Genomic DNA, 23,777 nt, shown 5'->3' on the forward strand with positions numbered 1-23,777 from the left:
CCAGCGTCAGGAGCGGAGCCTTTTTTTTTTCAGAGCGGCGGCGGCAGGCATCGTGATTGACGTTGGATCTACTTATTTTCCTTCTTTTAATAAAGGACTTGCCAAAGAATGTCTCCTGTCTTTTTTCACATTACAGCTTTTTTTTTGTGAATGGGTAGCGGTATCATGTACCCCATACTCATTCATGTGGGGGGGTCGGGATCTGGGGGCCCCCTTCCAGATTCCAATAAGCCCCCCGCCCGCAGACCCCCACAACCACAGCCAAGGGTTGTGGGGAAGAGGCCCTTGTCCCCATCAACATGGGGACAAGGTGCTTTGGGGGGGAGCTCTCCATACCCCAAAGCACCCCCCCATGTTGAGGGCATGTGGTCTGGTATGGTTCAGAGGGGGGGTGCTCGCCCCCCCCCTCCTTTCCCTGACCTGCCAGGCAGCATGCTCGGATAAGGGTCTGGTATGGATTTTGGGGGGGACTCCCACGCCATTTTTTAAAAAAAGTTTGGCGTGGGGCTTCCCCTCAAAATCCATACCAGACCCGACGCCGTTTTTTAAAATTATTTTTTAATTGCCAGCAATTCTTTCTGGGGAACCCAGCTGCCAGGTGAAACATTAATGCATGCTTTTCACTACTAAAATACTGCATGACTTGATAAAATAACTCATGCGGTATTTTAGTATCCTTTTATAGTGGATTCAAATGTTTGTTTTTTTTAAATGCTATGCGGTATCCACTTAGTGAATTGTGCCATGGATATGGACCAGCCAAAAAAAGCATCTAAATGCAAACACGCATAAAAGTGGTTAACCGCGTTTACAAGCGTTTACACGCGTTTACAACTGTAATTAACTATGTGTACATAGACACATAGGAAAACATAAATGAGAGTTCAGGGGCTGCTGAAAAAAATGCTCAACAGCTCCTGAACTTCAGTTTAGCAGCTGCAGTGTACATGAACCCTAAATGGCAATAATCTGTGTAACATCTTAACTGGGGAATCCAGATAAATGTATTTGGTTGATAAAGGATGCTGAAGAAAAATTCCTGTTCATCTTGCTAGTGCTGTGCTTCTGGAAATTCCAAGCTGTGTTACCAATTATGCCCAATTCCCTGCATGTACTACAAAACAAACCCTTCTTATGTTATAGATATGAGGAGGGGGTGCTCTGTAGTCTAGCAAGAAAGAACTGGGCAGGGCTGACAACGCTGCTTTTTGATCTTAGTGCAGTTGTCATTGAGGTTGATTTACTAAAGAAGTAAAAAGTCTTTTCACATAAAATTTTATGAATTTCAATTATCCAATCATATAACATAAGAAATGCAGGTTTACTAATTTTCATCTGCATATATTTTTCAAAGATTCTCAATGTCTTGTTCTGTTGTCAGCTCAAACAAGGCGTTAGGTGCACACTGGATTTCTGGTAGATCAACAGGTATTTTTCTGTATTTGCAGTCTTGCAAAAAAGACGAAAAATGCATGTATTGAAGAGATGTAATGCACATTTTGTATTTTGCACAGATATATACATTAAATAAAGGCTTTTCTGTTTTAATGGTCAATTTGCCCAATAGGATTTACCTTTCAAAACAGACATAGTTTTCTTGTCCTTAATAAGGAAAAGCTCTCTGGTTTCAGGAGGCATGTCCGGGTCTGCTGTACTCTCAGTCAGTCTCACACCGTGACTCAGAGCTCTGAGCACACTAGACTTTGTATGCTCTGCAAGTGTTTTCAAATAAGAAAAAAACATTGCAATAAACATGATTTATAACTGTACAGTAATTATAATACTGCTGTAAAAATCAAATACATATCTGGTGAAAAAATGATGCCACTTCTTTCACTTTGTGCAACATCTCACTTCAGTAAAGAAAAACATACCATATATACTCATCGGCCAGAAAAAAACAATAAGGACCTGTTCACACATAAAATGTACATTAAAATTGTTTTCTATGTGTCCTTGAGCTGACCTACCTTCTTCTAGTGTGATAAAATGCATGTCACTGCAATAGGTGTGAACAAGGCCTAACTCTTGCTTCCTACCAGTTTTGGCTATAGAAACAGTTGCCACACAATGTGCCAATGACTTTATTATCACTTTAAATGACTTTAAAAGCTGACCACACAGATCAGTACTTCTTGCAACTGCCCAAGTTTGGTGGATGCTTTCTTTCTTCTATACAGGTTGTATTTTACACATCCCATACTTTGATTGTTCCATTGAGATGGTGAAGACTGCAATTTACTGAACCAGTAACCATTTTTCCAGGCATCATAAATCAAATACTGATGCCTTTTACCCCACTGCCAACACTTTCAGCAGTTTACTATAGACAGGGGAGTTACCTAGCATGTCGTCTGCTATTAATATACCCCCAATGCCAAGAGTTTGACACATTGTAAAGTTTACTGTCATTAACACATTTGTGGCTGAATGTCTGTTTTAATAGTTTCTTCTAAGCAACTGGAAGGGATGGACCCCTTCTTCTCAGATAAATAAAGCAAAGTTATTTCTCTCTCTCAGTAGAGGCAAGTAGCTATTTACCTGGCTTAAACTATGGCATGTTTGTCCCAGACTAGGCCAGTTTGTTCAAAGGATTGCTGATGTCATCCAAAAGTTCCTTTTTTCCCTTTATACTGCTAAAAAGTTTATAGTCATGCTATGATGCGGACCCCAGGGGTACACAACTTTTTTCATGTTGTAGCTGCATGCATTAGTGAAACATTTTGGGGCTGATTTACTAAAGGCAAATAGACTATACTCTTTGCAAGGGCAGTTGCACTCTGCAAGGGAATTATCAACAGTGTTTAGAGAATGAGGTGGAGTTCTGCTGACTTCCATCATCCATTCATGTGCAAGCAAAAATACTTTTCCTTGCATGTAATTGAGTATTCTTTGCAATGGGAAGCTTCATCACATTCATTAAGCACTAGGTAAAATTCCCTTGCACAGTGCAACTTCACTTGCAAAGTAAATGGAATATTTGCCTTTAATATACAAACCCTTTTGAGTAAACATTAATTCACACTTATTTAGGACCCTTAATGTGCATTTCCCAACAGACTCCCACTACTCGAAAATAGTTTGTCATTATCTGACAACCATCCAAAAAGTTGATTTCTACACCCCATGTGGGGTTTCATACTGAGGAATTATATCAAGCAAGAGACCATATACAGGCCTAGAAGTTTAGCCCACAATGTAATTTTACTCATTGAATATTTAGAAATCTTTACACCGTCTGGTTAATTTAGAAATGTAGCAACATTACCTGCATGTCGAATTTTCTTCCTGCGGCGTAATCTAGGTGGACTTAAACTTCTTCTCTGTAATAATGGTGAGGATGTTTTAGATTCCTGAGCAGATTGCAACATTGAAAAACTGTTCAGGCTTTGGGTTTCAAAAGGCCTACGTAAAAGAGGAGAAAAGGCAATGTAATAGCTGCCACTCGGTTATTTGTACTACCTCAATAACAAGTAATTAATTACATAGTTTGAAAAATACTGTATGTCCTTAGTTCACCTGTCGAAAAATAAAAAAAATATCCTTACATGTTCAAAAAGTATAAGAAATTTTATAGTCCAATGTCCATGAAATACAATATAATAGTGAATATTTACTCATTGGCTGACCAGCAGGAAATAGTGGATCTGTTCCCAGACTTACAAAATTGCAATTCTTTGCTGCGAGCGACCATAAGAAATTGATCTAATATCTGCCTGATACAAAGTGCAACAATTAGATACTTAACTGTTCTACATTCTAAAATCATCTACATCTAATTTAGCTTAATGCCCCTTGTCTAAAATAGCTCTTCCTTTAATTAACAATACCATACTGGCATCATTTTGTACTGCTAATAAATGACACAACAAATCATCAATTTACTGTAAACCTTCTGCATGGTCAAGTTCTAATTTGTAACTCTATCCCTGAGATATTTAGTATGCCTATGCAAAAACGAATTACAAAATATAAATGGATATAGCATGGTATGCAATCTTTCAAATATGATTTATTAGGAGTCTTTTTATGTCAGCTAAGTCAGTGTTTGTTGGCTTGTTTCACACGCCCAATACACCTACATTATACAGGAATAAATAATATTACAGTGTTAAACAGCTATTAGTGGGTTATTATTAGGAGCTCCATTAGTAAGATGTTTGAGCTAGACTTTCCAGGTCTGTATACCTACCCTTGCTATTGGGTAATCCCAGTCTTCATTTATTTTATATTACTGTGAGAACCCCACAATGTGGGCACGGACACCCAAAACACCAAGTAGGAGGCAGAGTCAGAAATGATGGCAGAAAAGGCTCAGTCTATAAGAGATATTTAGGAAACCAAAAAGAGACACATCCCACTAGACTCCACCTGTTACTGAAAATAATTTTTGCGTGGTCTACAGCTTTAAAAAATTATAATATTAAATTTTTCTTGATCCTGATAGTATTTTTGCAGTAAAGTTATGAACACTAGGCCAGTAAAATTGTTACTCCTTTAAAGGGTTAACTTTCTAAGATAAGTTATAGTATCTGTATCTTTCTATTATCTCACAATATTGTCCCTTCCAACGCAGTAACGTAGATATAAACCCTAACTGGATTACATTTAGTTGGCTTAATACTTTGTCAAATCACAGTGCTTCTGATCTCTTTCAGCCACTTTGCAGCTACTTCCTGTCTCCAACGTGGCCTGAGTGTCAGTACTCAATTCAGGTTTCTTCATTTCAAGTTTAGTCACATTTGTATGTGTTTAGACTGTCTAATCAGATCCTGAATGCACAGAATTCTATATACTCTGAATGCAGCTAAACTGGCAGTACCTATAAGCAGTTAAACGCAGTGTGAATGGCACCAATGAAAAATCATTACAGGCATTCATATGCATTTAGAAATGTCCTCTAAACACATATAAATACAGTAATAATAACATATGCAGCGCTAGAAAAGAAACAATGGATCATAAACACATAGTGGTAACACCAATGAATAATAAGTAATAATAATAATGGGTGATGAATAAAGTACTTAAAGTGACTAGAATTTAGCGTCCTCTAGTGATGCAACAATAGTCCCAATGGTAGGTGCAAATGCTGTAGACTCCATGCTCTTAAGTGGATATATATTATGCACTCACCAGAAAGTGCATAAACTGCGCATTTGAGTTGTCAGACCACTCCTGGTACTATAGGACTGAAGGTATATGGATCATCTGGCAGGCTGTCACTCTGGTAAAGATGTTCCTTCCTCTAGCCAGCAGGGGGTCATCAAGCATCCAGCAATAGGTGTCATACAGCTAATGAGGAACTCATCAAAGCAGGGCGCCCAAAACAGACATCCACCTTGAAAGGTGGGGCTCAATAGTGCAGCCAGCTCCAAAAAAACTATGATAGTGTAGTATGTTTGAACGGTTTTTATTGGAGCAAATATGAAAACACACTCACATAAAGGTAGCCCAGAAACAAAGATGGCCGCCGGCCTCCACGAGGTGCGGGTGGCGTGACGTCACCGGCTAGGCTCCACCCTGACACGTATCGTGCGGACGAGCACGTTGTCAAAAGGGGCCCAAACAGGAAAGCAAATTGGTAGACAGGAACAAAGCGTTGTCACTCTATTATTATTATACAGTATTTATATAGCACGAACAGTTTGCACAGCGCTTTACAAAATGAAGGTAGACATTACAGTTACAATACAATTTGGTACAAGAGGAAACAGAGGGCCCTGCTTGTTAGAGTTTACAATCTAGGAACTACAATAGGAATTACTTTTATTGAAGCTGTAGATGACTTTTCAGATTACACGAAAGTTTACATGAGATATTAGTGACTGAGCTTACATATACTTTAAATTCACTAACATAAATATTGCATATATGAAGTTATGAATTCCACTATGAAATAGCTATTCAACTACATAGACTTTGTGACCTACTTATGCAAACTTCTCAATTTTATTTCTATTTTTATTACCTTTGTAACTTCCTGACATGTATAAAGAAAGCTTTTCCACCTTGATCTCATCTTTTCCCTTTACTTTTATCTCTACTCTGTCAGTTTTTATTTTTAGTGTTACTTCTCCTTAGATGCCATATAGAACCTCACAGCTAACAGCAGTAAGAACCTAGAATTTTAAGAAGCAGCAAACAATTACTGTGAACTCAAAGGAAAAAAGTGTGTGTGTGTGTAATAAATTATACACTGATTTGCATGTTTATGAGGGTAATAAGTATTTGATCCCCTTCACAAAGTATGACTTAGTACTTGGTGGCAAATCCCTTGTTGGCAATCCCAGAGGTCATACGTTTCCTGTAGATGGCCACCAGGTTTACACACATCTCAGAAGGGATTTTGGCCCTCTCCTCTTGGCAGATCCTCTTCAAGTCATTAAGGTTTGGTGGCTGACGTCTGACAACTGAAACTTTCAGCTCCCTCCACAGATTTTCTATCGGATTAAGGTCTGGAGACTGGCTAGGCCATTCCAGGACCTTAATGTGCTTCTTCTTGAGCCACTGCTTTGTTGCCTTGGCCATGTGTTTTGGGTCATTGTCATGCTGGAACACCAAACCACGACCCATTTTCAATGCCTTGGCTGAGGGAAGAAGGTTCTCACCCAAGATATGATGGTATATTGCCCTGTCCATCATCCCTTTTAGGTGGTGCAGATGTCCTGTCCCCTTAACAGAAAAACACACCCAAAGCAGAATGTTTCCACCACCATGTTTGACAGTTGGGATGGTGTTCTTGGGGTCATAGGCAGCATTCCTCCTCCTCCAAACACAGCGAGTTGAGTTGATGCCAAAGAGCTCAATTTTGGTCTCATCTGACCACAACACTTTCAACCAGTCCTCCTCTGCATCATTCAGATGTTCAGTGGCAAACTTCAGGCAGGCCTGGACATGTGCTTTCTTGAGCAGAGGGACCTTGTGGGCACTGCAGGATTTCAATCCTTGTCAGCGTAGTGTGTTACCAATTGTTTTCTTGGTGACTGTGGTCCCAGCTGCCTGAAGATCATTGACAAGATCCTCACGTGTATTTCTGGGATGATTCCTCACTGTTCTCATGATCATTGACACTGCACAAGGTGAGTTCTTGCATGGTGAACTAGACCTAGGGAGACTGACAGTTGATTTGTGTTTCTTCCATTTGCGAATGATTGCACCAACTGTTGTCACCTTCTCACCAAGCTGCTTGGTGATAGTTTGGTAGTCCAGTCCAGCCTTGTGTAGGTCTACAATCTTGTCCCTGACATCCTTGGACAGCTCTTTGGTCTTTTCCATGGTGGAGAGTTTGGAATCTGATTGTTTGATTGCTCCTGTGGACAGGTGTCTTTTATACAGGTAACAAAATGAGATTAGCAGCACTCCCTTTAAGAGACTGCTTCTAATCTCAGCTTGTTACCTGTATGAAAGACACCTGGTAGACAGAAATCCTGCTGATAGGGGGTCAAATACGTATTTCCCTCATGAACATGCAAATCAGTGCATAGTTTGTTAGACACACACACACACATTTTTTTCCTTTCAGTTCACAGAGATGTATTTCAATAGGAGCAGTTCACACCAGTGTGTTGAGCTGATGTGCACTGCCCTGCCCTGAAAAAAAGAAAGAACAGGCACTACTTTTTTCCTGTGCAACATCATGTACCTAAATGCAAGTAAGTGCACAACAACGCGAGTCAAAACAGTCTGTTAAAGTTTCCTTTGAAAATAAAGCTTACTGAAGTTATAAAAGAAAAGCATTACAGTGCAATACAGCACATTCTAAAATGCAATGCATCATGCCAACACATGCCAATGCACATGAATTTACCTTTGCTCAGTGCACAAATTGCAGTGTGAATGGACCCTTAACCCTTTCCCAATAGACATACGCATATATGCAGGCTCATGGAAATGGGTGTTTTTCTGTGGGGTGTTTGTGCTGAGATAGAGCTGCACAGAGTGCTCCCAGCACAAAGAGTGGGCTCTCTCTGAGAGCTCTGGGTCTTGTACTAATGATCAGGAACTAGGAGGCTCAGTCCCTAATCACATGATCACTCTGATAGCCTATGTTGTTTTCTTCACTTGAATGGAGAAAAAGATACAAAACAAAAAATGTAAAAACAATGTAAAAAATAATAAGAAAAAAAGAGCTAGAGCACGGTTTTATTTGGCTCAGTTTTAGGGATAGCTATATGGCCAAGATTAGGGTTGAAGACCAGAGTCAAAGGTCAATATCAGTGTATTTTAGGAAAGATTAAAAAAAAAAGAATTTTTAAATTTAGTTTCAGTGCCAGTGTGTTTTTTAGATAGAATAAAATGTGCACTATGGTTTCTGGTATCCACTATGGGTTCAAACAACTAACATACACATATATAGTATTATAAAAAGGGGGTATGTAGCGCTACAAAATTACAAATAAAATGTCATCATATATCCTCACAGAAGTACATATTGTCCATAAAGTGTATCCGGAGGGCAGACGGATAAGATCCTATGGTGTCCCCAATCCAATCTGACAGAACGAAAAGTGTATATAGTGCGGTTATGCGCTTACCACAATTACATACAATATGGGCATTGTATGTAAATCAGCAACAGGACATCACGGTCTGGTCAGCAGCATGAGCAGCATCTGGTCATGTAAGGACATTAAGGCCAGTGGGTCCAACGTTGTCCAGGCATCCAGTGGCTCCTTATTCCAGATCACCACCTTACAAAGCTCATTAGAAACGAGCCAGGAGGCAAGAAGGTATCAATGGTGAAGTACGTTTATTCAGAGTAAAAAACCAAACAAAAGGAAGGAACTCACATCAGCATAGAAAGGTACATCCAGGTGTCATTCTTAGGTTCCCTGGTGGCTAGTAGTTCCACCAACATAAAAGACTTGCATCCAGGTTTAATTGAAAGTCCCTGGTGGCTAGTGACAGAAAGGGACCATATATAAATATATATCCCACAGATCCCAGGGTTAAGATGACCATCCAGATCCAATCAAAGAATTCCCTGGTGGTTAGTGGTTCCCTGGTGGTATAGGCGTCAATAGGGTGGATCCCCTAACATGTTTCGAGCACACCGCTCGTTTTAAACGAGCGGTGTGCTCGAAACATGTTAGGGGATCCACCCTATTGACGCCTATACCACCAGGGAACCACTAACCACCAGGGAATTCTTTGATTGGATCTGGATGGTCATCTTAACCCTGGGATCTGTGGGATATATATTTATATATGGTCCCTTTCTGTCACTAGCCACCAGGGACTTTCAATTAAACCTGGATGCAAGTCTTTTATGTTGGTGGAACTACTAGCCACCAGGGAACCTAAGAATGACACCTGGATGTACCTTTCTATGCTGATGTGAGTTCCTTCCTTTTGTTTGGTTTTTTACTCTGAATAAACGTACTTCACCATTGATACCTTCTTGCCTCCTGGCTCGTTTCTAATGAGCTTTGTAAGGTGGTGATCTGGAATAAGGAGCCACTGGATGCCTGGACAACGTTGGACCCACTGGCCTTAATGTCCTTACATGACCAGATGCTGCTCATGCTGCTGACCAGACCGTGATGTCCTGTTGCTGATTTACATACAATGCCCATATTGTATGTAATTGTGGTAAGCGCATAACCGCACTATATACACTTTTCGTTCTGTCAGATTGGATTGGGGACACCATAGGATCTTATCCGTCTGCCCTCCGGATACACTTTATGGACAATATGTACTTCTGTGAGGATATATGATGACATTTTATTTGTAATTTTGTAGCGCTACATACCCCCTTTTTATATTTATGTTTAGGTACTGAGGATTACCCTGTATGTTAGCTGCTTGTCCTGTCTGTTTGCGCTCACTTACCTTACCCTACTTACATATATAGTATTGCTGTGATCATCAGGGGCAGGGAATTTATTATAGGTTGTTCTTTGGGGATACGTTTTGCTAACTGCAAGAAATATACAGCTACTTTTTCAAAATGATAATTTTTCTACTATTTTGTTCCAGGTTTCCTTTGATGATAAAAATATATCAGGCAATATTTATTACTATTTACTGCCATATGAAAGCCTAAGCTGTCTTTTTCCTTTATAAAAAAAGAAAAAAAAGGTAGAATTAATTTGGATACACCAAGTAGTTGCGATAATATGTACACTTTTACTAACATGGCAAAATTGGGTTCAGATGTTAAAGTGGTTATTAAGGTTCAAGGTTTTTTTACCTTCATGCATTCTCTGCATGTATGCATGAAGGTAAAAAACCTTCTGTATACAGCAGTGCCTCCAGCCCCCTCAATACTTACCTGAGCCCCATAGAGATCCAGTGATGTGCATGACAGCCTTGGCTGTCCCAGGTCTCTGCTTCCTCATTGGCTAAGACAGCAAGCGGAAGCCATTGGCTCCTGCTGCTGTCAATCACAGCCAGTCTGCCAATGAGGAGAGAGAGGGGGGGTGCCAAGCTGTGGCTCCGTGTGTGAATGAACACACGGAGCATCGGGTGCACCCATAGCAAGCTGCTTGCTGTGGGGGCACGCAACAGAAAGGAGGAGCCAGGAGAGCCTGCAGGGGACCCGAGAAGAGGAGGATCGAGGCTCCTATGTGCAAAACCACTGCGCACAGCAGGTAAGTATAGGCATGTTTGTTATTTTACACAAAAAAAATTAACCTTTAGAATCGCTTTAAGATTTGTTTTATGCTGGCCATATACATTATGGACTGAAACTCAGCCAGTTCTGCAGAGAACGAATGAATTTCAATCTATGTATGCGCAGGCGTGTTGTACACAAGTCGATTTATCGATTGCACACAGGCATACCCCTTTTGAGAATGAACGCTGAGTTCGAAACGCGTTAAGGAGGAGCCCTTGTAAGCCGTTGACATCAAGCCGTCGGATCATGGGGATCCGACGGCCACTTCATATTTCCAGCTGGTCAGTTGTTCATGTGTATTACATATGTGACTCCTATCGTAGCAGTTTCATATATACGGCAGTTCTTTTTGTACATTTTTTAAATATAACTTTTAATATTACCAATAAAAGCACCTTCATAATGCTACACTATGGGATATTCCTAATCTTTGCTCTACATTGAGCACCTTAAATCCCCTAGCACCACTTCCAGTTGTTGCTCCAGCACCCTGAAGAGGTTGAGCTATCTTTACGGACCATCGCACCTCAGCACTGTGAGGAAGATCATCCACCCCCAGGCTGCAACTTTATCCATACTTGAGGGACCCCTGCATACCAGGAGTACAATATACAATGCGCTTTCTATTAGCGCATCTGGTAAGTGCGCACTCTGTATATTTATTACATCATCCCAAGGAGAAATAACATTCTGGGACTCCATACAAGTTATTTGAAGATTGCGCTGGATCTTAAGACATTTGGACATTATAATACTTCTACGCATGTCATGATCATGCGTTTTTCATGAATATTCACACACTAATTCATTCGTTCATCTCCAGTGTACTTTTGTTATTATTCATGTTTACTATATATATGCATAATGCATTTATCTCATACATGCGTCTATAAGACATACATTAGGCTTTTTGTTCAACTTCTAGCGCTGCACCAATACTTACTCTGATTTATCGATTGACTTCTGTAGAATCAACCTGTTGGAAAATTTACTCTTGATCAGTGCCACCGGTTCAACAATAAAAAAAATTACTTGTGTATGGCCAGCCGATCTATCCGTCATAAAGGGGTTAAACACATAATGCCACAAAAATCAATATTAATAAGTATTGATCATGCTAGTAGATCGGTTGATTTTTCCTGTAACAGGCTGACATTGCTTTTCACTCTGCAGTGAAATGTCTGCAGCATTGTCGCCTTGTGGACAGGGTACTTTTAGATTGATAAGTAGCTGTAGATAAGCAATAAATAAATAAAGCGGAACTTCACTCTCTTAATCAACACTGGCTATTTTTAATCCATATGCTGTTAGAATGAGTAAATATATAGGAACGTATTATCATATTTATTTGTTTTAATCTTTTTTTTAAACATTTCTTTAGTCACTTTTTGGTTTCCATTTCTTATGTCACTTGTCAAATGATGTCATACATCCCAGGTGTCTTCAGAAGGGGTTTTCTCAGCTAAGCACACCCTCCTGCCTGTATGCCTGCGCTAAGGGCAGATAGATTCCAGGAAGGAAATGCTACATGACTCATCTGCCCTTACTCAAGATAACCCCAGCCAGAAATAATAGGGGGTGAGGGCGCTCGTGAGCAGCTTCAGGGATGGCTGCATTCTAAGCCTGCTGCTCGGCCGCCGGCACATCAGCCGATTTATAGCCCTCGGGGGGGGGAGTGTTTGGCCTTCCCTCCAACCCCTCCTGGCCCCCTGTCCTCCAGTGCCCCAATGGGAAGAAGTCAGCGGCCGCCCCGCACCTCCAGTGTCTGGCGGGCCGCGCCGGAATTTGCGACCTACCCGTCGGAGGCTGCGTTTGAAGCCTCAGCCTCGATAGCCCTGGCCGCGAGTTCTCGTCTTCCGCTGGAGGCCACAACTGAAGCCCCGAACTCGATTTCAGCTCCCCTGCCGCCGCTACCCACGGGTGGGCTGGATCCCAGCGGTGATGACGACCTGGCATCAGACACATCCTTGCAGTCTTCCACTCCAGCTCTGAGGGAAACTGAGCTTCTGCGCTGCTTCAAGTCCATGCTGCAGTCGGAATTGTCCTCCACTACCTCCAAGCTGGCCGACCGTCTTTCGCGAGAAATTTGGGATTTGGACAATTGGACGAACGAACGATCTCGAAGATAAAATGGACACTGCGGCCACGATCATTGAAAGTCACGTAAAGGATTTGTGTGACCTCAAAAAATAATTAGCGGACGTGCTGCTCCGGCTTGAGGATTTCAAAAACCGTTACTGCTGTGGCAATATACGATTAAGGGGTATCCCAGAAACGGTCACAGATCTCACCTCCACCGCTACTGCTCTGTTTCAGGAGCTGAGGCCCGCAATTCCCATTGACCGGCTCGAATTCGACAGCATACAGCATTGGGCCCCAGACGACTGAATGGGCCCCCAAGGGACATTATCATCAAGTTCACTTACTATCGCACTAAGGAAGCTATCCTCTTGGTGGCCAGAAACAACCCAGACCTCAGATTCCAGGGGCATCGCTCCCAGCTGTTCGCGGACCTCTCCCAGACCACTCTTCAGAAGCGTCGCACAGTTGAAGCCCTTCACTTCGTCCTGGTGAGCCGCAGAATTAAATACACCTGGGGCTTCCGTTCCGCCTCACCTTTAACTACCAGGGCCGCAGTCACTCTGTTGCCACGCCGAAGGAGGCCCACTCTCTCCTGGAATCTGTACATCTTCATTCGCCGGAAGCCGCTACTCAGAGCCCAGGTCATTCATTCGGATCCCTGGTGAGGCAGCTTCCTCTGGGCCACCTCTAGGAGCAGTCGTCCAACAGGAAGAGGGCTCTCCCTCAGACCCCTCTACGATCTAGTCCGTCCTGCTCTTCTCCGGGCTTGGATGTTGGATGCCCCACGTTGTGTTTCACCGTTGGACTTTCCTGACGGGACCATGAGTTTAGCCCTTAGGGCTTTTCCAGTTTGTTAGCGTCTCCTGGGGGGTCTCCTCCTGGACTTACGGATTGTGACTTTTTACTGTTGTGGCTTACCACGGGACTGGGTGCTGTTGTTTGGGTTCCCGTTGGTGGAATGGGGTGATGGTCCCTCGGGCTCCAGGGTGAGGTTTGCCTGGTGCGCCCGGGTTGGGTGTCGGTCCTATGGGGAGGTGGGTGGGGGACCACTTGGGCTGTGTTATGGGATACCACGGGCGCCTGTAGTCATCCTCCTGGAGGGGGTTGGCCCCCAAGTTTAGCTGGGTTTCTATGGGGAGGTTAGCGCAGGTGTTCTCACTTCTGGGACTTATATTTGTTTACCCCATTAAATTGTGTTTATTGCATTTTTGCCCCCTGAGGGCTTGTGTTTTTGCTGTTTTCATTTGCAGCCGCGTGTCCAGTGGTAGAGCCACCCCCAACTGGTATCCTTCAAGTGTAGGAGGATGCATGTCACCATTGCTGTGACATGTTGTACTGTTGTATATACAGCTGTGTTCAAAATAATAGCAGTGTGTTGAAAAAAGTGAATAAAGCTCAAAATCCTTCTAATAGCTTTTATTTCCATACACACAAATGCATTGGGAACACTACACATTCTATTCCAAATCAAAACACGAAGAAAAATATATCAAATTTGTGTTGTTCCTCTAAAAAAATTGAAGAAAAGTTAATATTAGACTGTTCACAAAAATGGCAGTGTTTGTATTCTTCTTTACAAATTCAAACATTCACTATATAAACTGAAAAATGTTTGAAGATTTTGCTTTCCTTTGAATCACTTAATTAATATTTAGTTGTATAAGCACTGTTTCCGAGAACTGCTGTACATCTGTGTTGCATGGAGTCAACCAACTTCTGGCACCTGTGAACAGGTATTCCAGCCCAGGATGATTGGACTACATTCCATAGTTCTTCTCTATTTCTTGGTTTTGCCTCAGAAACTGCATTTTTCTATTGGATTAAGATCCGGGGATTGGGCTGGCCACTCCATAACATCAATCTTGTTGGTCTGGAACCAAGATGTTGCACGTTTACTGGTGTGTTTGGGGTCGTTGTCTTGTTGGAACACCCATTTCAAGGGCATTTCCTCTTCAGCATAAGGCAGCATGACCTCTTCAAGTATTCTGATGTATTCAAACTGATCCATGATCCCTGGTATGCGATAAATAGGCCCAACACCGTAGTATGAGAAACATCCCCATATCATGATGCTTGCACAACCATGCTTCACTGTCTTCACAGTGTGCTAAGGCTTGAATTCAGTGTTTGGGGGTCGTCTGACAAACTGTCTCCGGCCACTAGACCCAAAAGAACAATCTTACTTTCATCAGTCCACAAAATGTTGCGCCATTTCTCTTTAGGCCAGTCAATGTGCTCTTTGGCAAATTGTAACCTCTTCAGCACATGTCTTTTTTTCAACAGTGGGACTTTGCGGGGGCTTCTTGCAGATAGCTTGGCTTCACATAGGCGTCTTCTAATTGTAACAGTACTCACAGGTAACTTTAGACCTTCTTTGATCTTCCTGGAGCTGATTGTTGGCTGAGTCCTTGCCATTTTGGCTATTCTTCTATCCATTCGAATGGTAGTTTTTCGCTTTCTTCTAGGTCTTTCAGGTTTTGGTTGCCATTTTAAAGCATTTATGATCATTTTAGCTGAGCAGCCTATCATTTTCTTCACTTCTTTATATGTTTTCCCCTCTCCAATCAACTTTTTAATCAAGGTACGCTGTTCTTCTGAACAATGTCTGGAACGACCCATTTTCCTCAGAATTTCAGAGAGAAATGCACTGTAACCAGCATGTACAACATTTGCTGCCTTCCTTCCTTAAATAAGGGCAATAATTGCCACCTGTTTTTCAAAGAATGAATGGAATTCATTAATAAAACTCCACACTGCTATTATTTTGAACATGCCCCTTTCAATTAGTGATTCAATTACACAGAAACTGCAGCATGCATGTCATGACTGTTGGGTCTGTTGGATTTCTATTACTTTTCTACACCTGCTAGTAAATTATTTGCCATGTAGAAATATAATTTCTACCAAAAACAGTGATTGATCAGGTTAGTGATGTCTGACTGCTATTATTTTGAACACAACTGTACTTGCTGTGTCATTTTCTTTTTTTCTTTTATTGTTTTCTTTTCTTCTCTGGTTTTTCTGTGGTTTTTTTTTTTTATGCAGGGTTTCGGGACGCCATTGTCCGAACGCCATTGGGAGTGGAAATTGTTGGCTGACTTATGCTTGTTCTGCTGAGCGTGCTGTGCTGATACCGCCATGGCCTCACCCCTTCTGAAAGTACACTCACAAAATGTTCAAGGCTTCAATTCGCCTCAGAAGCGGGCTAAAGTTTTTCATCACCTCAAATCGCAACAAATTGATGTGGTATGCTTACAGGAGACCAGGTTTTCCCAGTCCTCCGCTCCACGGTATCTTTCGCCTCATTATCCCACCTTTTAAACGGCCTCGGCTCCTGAGAAACGCCATGGTGTACTGATAGCTTTCAAACTCAATCTTCCTTTTGTCTTTGCTCGGAATATAGCAGACCCCACAGGCAGGTATTTGCTTCTGCAGGGCACCTTCTGGGACCAGGAGGTTACTTTTGTCTCTTACTACGCTCCCAATCGCTTTCAGCATAATTCTTTTCTCATCTTTGCACCATTGTTTCCCGACACTCCAAGGGTCTTCTCCTTCTTTTGGGAGATTCAAATGTTACCTTGCATTCCACATTGGATAGGCATTATGCCCCGGGAATGGCCCCTTCTCACGACTTAGTGCTAGAGGAACTTATGCGCTCTCTCTTGCAGACGGCGGGGCTGGCGGACGTATGGAGGGAACTTCACCCAACTGAGCGCGACTTCACATTCTATTCCAACCCTCATGACAGTGTTTGTAGAACTGACCATATATTCATGCATGTTCAGCAGCTTCCCTTGGTCAGGCGGATAGCTATTCCCTCCTTGCCCTGGTCGGACCATGATACCCTGGACTCTTCCTTGCCCTCTCTGGGTCGGTACGGCGCCCCTTTCACTGGCGCAATAATGATTCTTTATTGACCACTCGGGTTACCTGCCAACAAATAGAATCTTTCTTACGCACATACTTCAAGGAAAACTCAGGATCTGTCTCTTCGGTAGTGCCCGTGGGAGGTGCATAAAGCCACGATGCCGGGTCATGTTATACAGCTGGCAGCGGATCGGAAGTGGGAGTGCCGACTTTTGGAGCTTCATTCTCTACTAGCCTCTGCGGATGCTCGTTGGAAGTCATCTCCATACACGGCCCATAAATGCGCACGGGACTCTCTGGCGCTAATAAGCCGGGTCTGATGCTGGCCAGGAAACTCAATTCTGTGGGGAAACCCCATAAATCAATCCAATTGTGACTTCCCGCGGGGGTCTGGTCGCTTATAGCTAAATGTTCATTTAATACGACCACGCTGGATGCGGCATACAAAATATTGTTTCGTTGGTATTAGGTTCCAGCTTGTTTGGCCCAGGAGAACCCTGCTTGCAGTGATCGATGCTTTCAGGGTTGTGGCCATTGTGGTGATGCATTGCATATCTGAGGGTTGTGGCCATTGTGGTGATGTATTGCATATCTGGTGATCATGCCTGAGACTTTTTCGTTTTTGGTCTTGTGTGCTTGGCCTCCTTTTCACCTTGTTCCATCTCTCCATACACTGGGATGCTCGGTATGCTTCGCTTCATTGTCCCATACTGGGCCTCTTAGCTCATCAGCAGAAGTTGGCTCCCTATTTGTTTTTGTCCGCCACTAGAACAATTGCTCAGGCCTGGAAGAGCCTGTTTGTCCCTCTTCAGGGGGTGCGGGAACGTATGACCACTATGATGCTCAATGAACAGATGTTGAGTATCTGCAACGACTCCCAACGCAAATTCTTGAAAATATGGGAGCCGTGGTTGCAATATGCCTTTCCCACGCTCCCCGCGGCTAGTCTGGGGATGTGATGTTGTTCGGTATTGGCGTTCTTGGACCCTTGCTCTTGGTTTTGTTATCTTTTTTCTTTTGTACTTCTCTTTCCTTTCCTTTTTTTTTGGTTTGTTTTTGGTGTGATAGTGGATAGCTGCCTTTAGTTTGAGTTACTATCGGTGCTATACTAATGCTCTGTCAATTAAGTGCCATTGATAGCCCCTGCGTGGGCGCACCTTTTGCTCTGTTGGTGTTAGAGCACTGTTTGTTTTCTAATTTTTTATGTGCCATTGATAGCCCCTGTGTGGGCGTGATTTGTTGCTCCTGTGTTAAACTGTTAAAGATTAATAAAAACCATTGAAATACAGAAATAATAGGGGGTGTTTTTCAAAGTGATTTCGTGGATGGATGGGTGAATTTGCTTTGAAAATTAAAAACTAATTAAATAAGGTTTTTGGTTTGTGGTGCTCAGATGCAATGTCGTTCCGCCTTTAGCTCAACTATGACCAACACTTTTAAGTAGTTACAGCAGCAGATGAAAAGTTATATTAAAACTAAAAGTTGACCTTTATACTGTAAATACCTGCAGCAGTATAGTGAGTATGTAAGTAATAGTTCAATTATAGGACCAAAAGGGGCCACATATTACCTATGTGAGAGATCCTTAGCTCCATTGTGGTACCAGTCTAACATTAAACATTCAACGTGAAGTTTTTTTATCTTCTCCAGATTGGACCTTCCTTCATCAATCTCATTTAAAAGGAGTTTTATATCTTCACTCTGCATACCAAAAAGGTTGTAAAGAAGTAGGGAAAATATGTCACAACATGCAATCAATCACAAAGCATATATTTAAAGATGTATTAAGATATTTCTATTCAATAGACATGTGCGTTTAATTTCCAAAACAAAATTCTTGAACGAACGAATGTATCTAAAACAAAAATATTTGCCGCACACTTTTGTAGACATACATTTTAAAAAGACATCAGCTTTATGTACAATAAATAAGATTTTCAAAGTGTGTTAAAGGTTTTTGAACTATACATTGACTTTTAAACCATTATGCATTGTTTGTAATTAATCATGTGCTTGAGGAAGCCATATTTACATATGCATGTGCCGCATTCTGATGTTCATGTGATTCACTGCGTTGCTTTACTGTGCCTTTTCACAATGCATGTCTATGATATGGGGACAGAATGGAAACATTTTGGATAGAGTAGGGAAAGTTTAGAACCCCTGACAGGTTTTTATTGCAGTCTGTGCCCTCTGTGGGTAATTTACCCTCTCTAATTTTCCTAGTGACCACAGTCAGAGGACTAAAAGTGGAGAAAGTTTACAATTTTGGGTTGTCAAGGGGAAAGAAACAGAGGGGCAATTTTTAACTGGGGGCACTAGCTCCAGTGAGAAATGTACTTTCTCACCTCCTAATTTGTTTCCATGATAGGAGGTGAAGGAAAATCTGTCCAATGGGATTGAAAAAAACAAAAAACAAAAAAAACTTGACAGGGTTTTAACCGTTTGGCTTTAGACATAAGTTAACTACAATAATAACTAAAATATGTGCTAATTTAGAGTACACTATAATTTCCCTTTTACAGCAGTCAGTAGAGATGAAGTTTTTTATCCAGCTTTCTCTTTAATTCTACTTTCCATGGAATTATATTTGGACAGTGCATTTCGGATCATTTGGCTACAAGTCATTAGACCCTCATATGCAGAGACAGCTTTAAACTTCTGTTCCGTTCCATTCCCCACAAACTGCTAATCCCAAATATAAATTAGTTAAATGAACACCCCTTATTTCTGCTTATTCAGCAAGGAAAAGTGCAATGAGCAACCATGGCAACCAATTAACTCTGATTTCAGTATAATGAAAATCCATTTGGATGTATGGACGGCTGCACTTTGTACAATGCATTCTGCTTTCTCAATAAGTACATATTGCTCTTTCCATAGCTTTATGAAATAAGTCTGATAAACTGCTAGGGTTCATTATAATTTTTGTTCATGTTAACAACGGTGAAATCTCTGGTCTACAGTGATATTCTGGGATAATTAATCATTTTCTGGCATCTGACTTTTTTCAGTCTGTGGGTGTTCATGTCACTCTAGCTAAATGGACCAAATCTTTACAAATTAGACTATCTGACTTCTAGACTAGTTCCCAGGGAGCTGAAATAGACATTTTGTATAAGTCACCAACAGCAGTAATTGGATGGGGATCACAAATAATCACACGTAATCAATATGTGACCACTTAAGTTCACCAAAGATGTATCAAATTCTGGCTGGTTCAGTAAGGACTGGCTAAGATTCGATCCATCTATGGGCAGGCTGGCTTTACTGAAGTCGATCCATTGATCGACTTCAGTACAACCAGCCTTTTATGGGGGGTTTTCGGTTATATCCGCCAGCAGTAATCATGTTCTACCGGAAGCTAAGGCTCCACCCTGGAAGAACACAATAGCGCTGCAGGAGAGATTCCCCCCATCAATATTCACTTTGTTGATGGGGGAATTGAGAGATTTTCATGCCTGAAACCTGTCATCTATGGCTTGGTTCACACCTATGCAGTTTGCTTTTGATCTGTTTCAGCAAAGCTTTTTGCGGTGCGTTTTGTGTTTTTGCACATGCGTTTTTGACACTTTTCTTTATGTGCTTTGCATTTTTTATGCTTTTTTTTGGGTAATTTGTTGTTGGGCAGATTAAATAACGCAAAATGTGCCAAAAACATGTAAAAAACACACTACATGCTTTTCTGCAGTTTCTCCATTGAAGTCTATTGAATCAAAAACGGATATAAAAAAGTCCTTGACCCTTTGCAGAAACGCAGCAGCTGAAAATATGTAGAAAATATAGATGCCGCGCTCTATCAAGACCTATTACCTGTATATAGTATAAAAACTGTATTTGCATTAAATCTCTAATAGCTGCATGATCTCTTATGTGTAACCATACATGATTGTAATGCCAATCAATACCCAAACATGTGTTAATAGTGAATAAATGAATTAGGAAAATATATATCAAAATTGGTGATATAAAAGAAAAAAAAATAGAAAAAAAAAATAAAATAAATAAATAATAAAAGTCTGTGCAAAATTATTCAAATTTGTGTCCTTCAATGATTAAATAAATAATCCAATTAATAAATTGAAAAATATGGAAAATGAATAAAAGGTAAAAATTCAATAAATATTGTGCAGAAACACAAAACAAACTTGGTGCAGAGTTCAGCAAGGATGAAAGCTGAAAATATGTCCTATAGGAAATCATGTTAAATGGACTGTAATGTGTTTCTGCAAAAAGTACCGAAAAAACGCATTGGTGTGAATCAGGCGCTAGGAAATCAAAAGTAGTTACAACCACCATATACACAATCACATACAGCCATTATCAGAGCTAATAATCAGACTTGATCATACAAACTCAAGTCTCTCTAACATTATTTGGTCATGTTTCCTTAACAATCATTTAGTACTGGTTGATGTATACATTTAAAAAACAATTTCTGCATTCTGAACATTTTAATTCACTCTTAATGCCCTGTCTGAAGCAGGAATTTAAAAATGACATTGCTGCAGTTACCTATCAGCAATATATATGCAGGAACCTACCACAAAAGGTTGTGGAGCATCAGGATCTTTTAATTGACTTGTGTAAGCATGGAAACGGCCACTGGTCTTGCTGGAGAGATCATGCAAGAAGCTATTAGCCTCTGTATCATCACAGTTAAATGAGATTGTATGGATAGGAATGAGTCTGAACAGGTTGATGTGTTCAAGAATTGTTTCTGTGGGCTACAAATGTAAAATAGATAATAAATAAGTAGATAATAAAGATATCTGTTGTTTCAGAACTCTTCATTGACCATTGTTTAGTTAAAATATGGAAACAGTAAACCTTTTTATTCAAATTGCACAAAACTAACGACATGATTACATCTTTCCACAGCCTACTTTATATCTTCAATTTTTGTACTTCAAATGTATTAACTAAATGTTTGATGAATGGCTCAAAGATCCCATTTACACAAGGGTGGTAGCAGCAAGTGGCAGGAACTATTTTAGAAACTTCATATTAATTCATTTAAATCTGCACAGGCATATTTGATGTACTTATAACCTTCCCTTATCATTCAAGACACAAAACAAAATGATTAGTCTTTGTCAGTGTTGCTTTAAGCTCTCAGTAAACCCAGGACCCTGCATTAACTATATATATGGTCTCCCAAAGTACACAGACCATACAAATGCAGTTATTTTAGTAAATATAAACTGCTAAATATCTTTTCTCATCAGCAGCTAGAGCAGTCTTGTGACTGCTATCAGTGTCCAGCAGAGCACTAGTTAAAGCTTGTAAGAGGAGATTTCATTCTCCCCTAATTGTCCTATCAGATTGCATAACCCATGACCCTCTGTCTAGACAGTGCTGATTGGCCCTGTGCTGATCACATGCACTCTTCCAAGAAAAAGAAAAAACTCTCAAGCAGTGCACACCAAACTGAGCATATGCAGAGTGTCCCTGAGGCTGTGTTCTATCAGGAGATGATATGGGGAACATGGAAGAAGGGTAGGACCAGAGAAGTCAGGATCCAACATCCTTTTTACACAATTTAGAGTATTAACCCCTTAAGTTCCACAGTGAGTATAACAAGCATGCTTTACTGCATATACAGACTGATTTTACTGTTGTGGGTTTAGTAACACCTTAAGACTTAGATGTTCAAGCTTTTGAATGGTTATTATATTATATTTCTCTTTCTTCTCCTATTACCTGATCGGGACGTCCATCTGTAAGTAAATAAATTGCCTGAGTATTACTATCAGACAGAGCTACCTGGAGAGCCTTCAGGGTATTTGTCGAGCTGCCAACCTTTTAAGACAAACAAAAGTAAAATTAAAATATACATTACTTTCTCAACATAAAATACACAAAGAGTTTCTACTTTGGCAATAGTTCTGTCTAGCACTTTTACTTACTATGCAGAGTCTATTGCTCTGAATCCCTATGTGGATCTCTGTTGGGGGTCGCATTAGCTGAAAAGTGATTCCAGAAGTTTAAAAACATCCTTAACATTTATGGATTTACCATCTGTCTTACAAACCTTGAAAGGCTGATGTCCAGCTTATATTGGAAAATTAAAAAAAAGAATCTTGAAGTTGTTGAGTTGTAGTTTAATATGAATATTCCTAGGATTTGTAACATGGCTGACTATACGTGGCAAATTATGGCATTAGGGCTTGATTTACCAAAGTATGAAGTGATATGAAGTACATCTCTGTTGACTCCAAACAGCCAACTGTAAAGAACAAGCTCTGCTGTGTTTCGGATTCCCCCGCAATTGATTGGATATTCAAAGTAAGGACAGGTTTACTTCAATCATTTAAAAAACAGGTCCAGGTTTGCTTGTCTTCAGGGCACTTTACACAGCGATACTGAGATACAAGACACCATTTTTTTTCTTAGCAAGTGTCATTTATCAAACAGCAAACAGAATGTAAAAAGCAGCACTGTACAAGAAGTCATCTGCCATTAGCTTATGGAACATTTTTCCTGAAACAGTCCTAACCATGTCTTTTGTTCTGTTAAACCTTGGCTTTTATACCAATAAGAAAACGTGTTTATATGTTAGTACTGTTTGTAAAATACAATCAAAATTCTGATAATCAGCTGTAACTTCTGACTATGAAAGTCTCAGAGAGAATACTAAGATATAATGGAGCATGGTTTATTAGTCATAGCTTTTTTTTATTCTGCTTGTAGTATACAAGGTCAGGTAACTGGCGACCTCCAAATATCAATGAATGAGCAAAGTGTTTTGTCTGTCATATCTTCAGAATGATAATGCCAGCCTGACCAGTCTGCTTCCTACGTGGGGTTAAATGGATCTCTGTGTGCAGCCTGCCAAAGAACACCTGTTTTGCTGATTCTCTAAAACATTAAACACGGTTCCTTTGTATTTCAATATTAAAGTCATTCTAAAGGTTTTGTTTTTAATCTCAATGCATTCTCTGCATTGCAAGGCATAAAACCATCCACTGTTTGTTCCTCCCCCTCCCTAACACTTACCTGACTCCTGTATCAATCCAGCACTGCCCGGTTGCAGGTCTTCTCTCCCATTCTTCCTGGTCTTACAGGCTTTTCTGAGAACAGAGGGAGCCATTGACTCCCGCTGCTGTCAAATGAATTCCATTTAGCAGAGAGCGGGCTGCGGGGACGAGTCGCACTGTATGTGTCTGTAGAAACACACAGCCCAGCTCGGGAGCAAGCCTGA

The 23,777-nt window shown here is 40.9% G+C and overlaps 1 protein-coding gene across 1 annotated transcript in view; it reads right to left on the reverse strand.

The window, feature by feature from the left end:
* Positions 1-23,777, reverse strand: part of VWA3B (von Willebrand factor A domain containing 3B) — a 254,156-nt gene that overhangs the window by 167,306 nt on the left and 63,073 nt on the right. Inside the window, exons 12-16 of the mRNA XM_089693477.1 lie at positions 22,277-22,375; positions 21,118-21,300; positions 18,144-18,274; positions 3,269-3,405; positions 1,575-1,712 (exon numbers count right to left, since the gene is read on the reverse strand). Of these exons, the coding sequence (XP_089549603.1) occupies positions 1,575-1,712; positions 3,269-3,405; positions 18,144-18,274; positions 21,118-21,300; positions 22,277-22,375 (688 nt within the window). The remainder of the gene's footprint in view (positions 1-1,574; positions 1,713-3,268; positions 3,406-18,143; positions 18,275-21,117; positions 21,301-22,276; positions 22,376-23,777) is intronic.

Source organism: Staurois parvus, unplaced genomic scaffold (assembly GCF_062004578.1).
Source record: "Staurois parvus isolate SC_StPar_1 unplaced genomic scaffold, SC_StPar_1.0 ptg000634l, whole genome shotgun sequence".
Taxonomy (NCBI): domain Eukaryota; kingdom Metazoa; phylum Chordata; class Amphibia; order Anura; family Ranidae; genus Staurois; species Staurois parvus.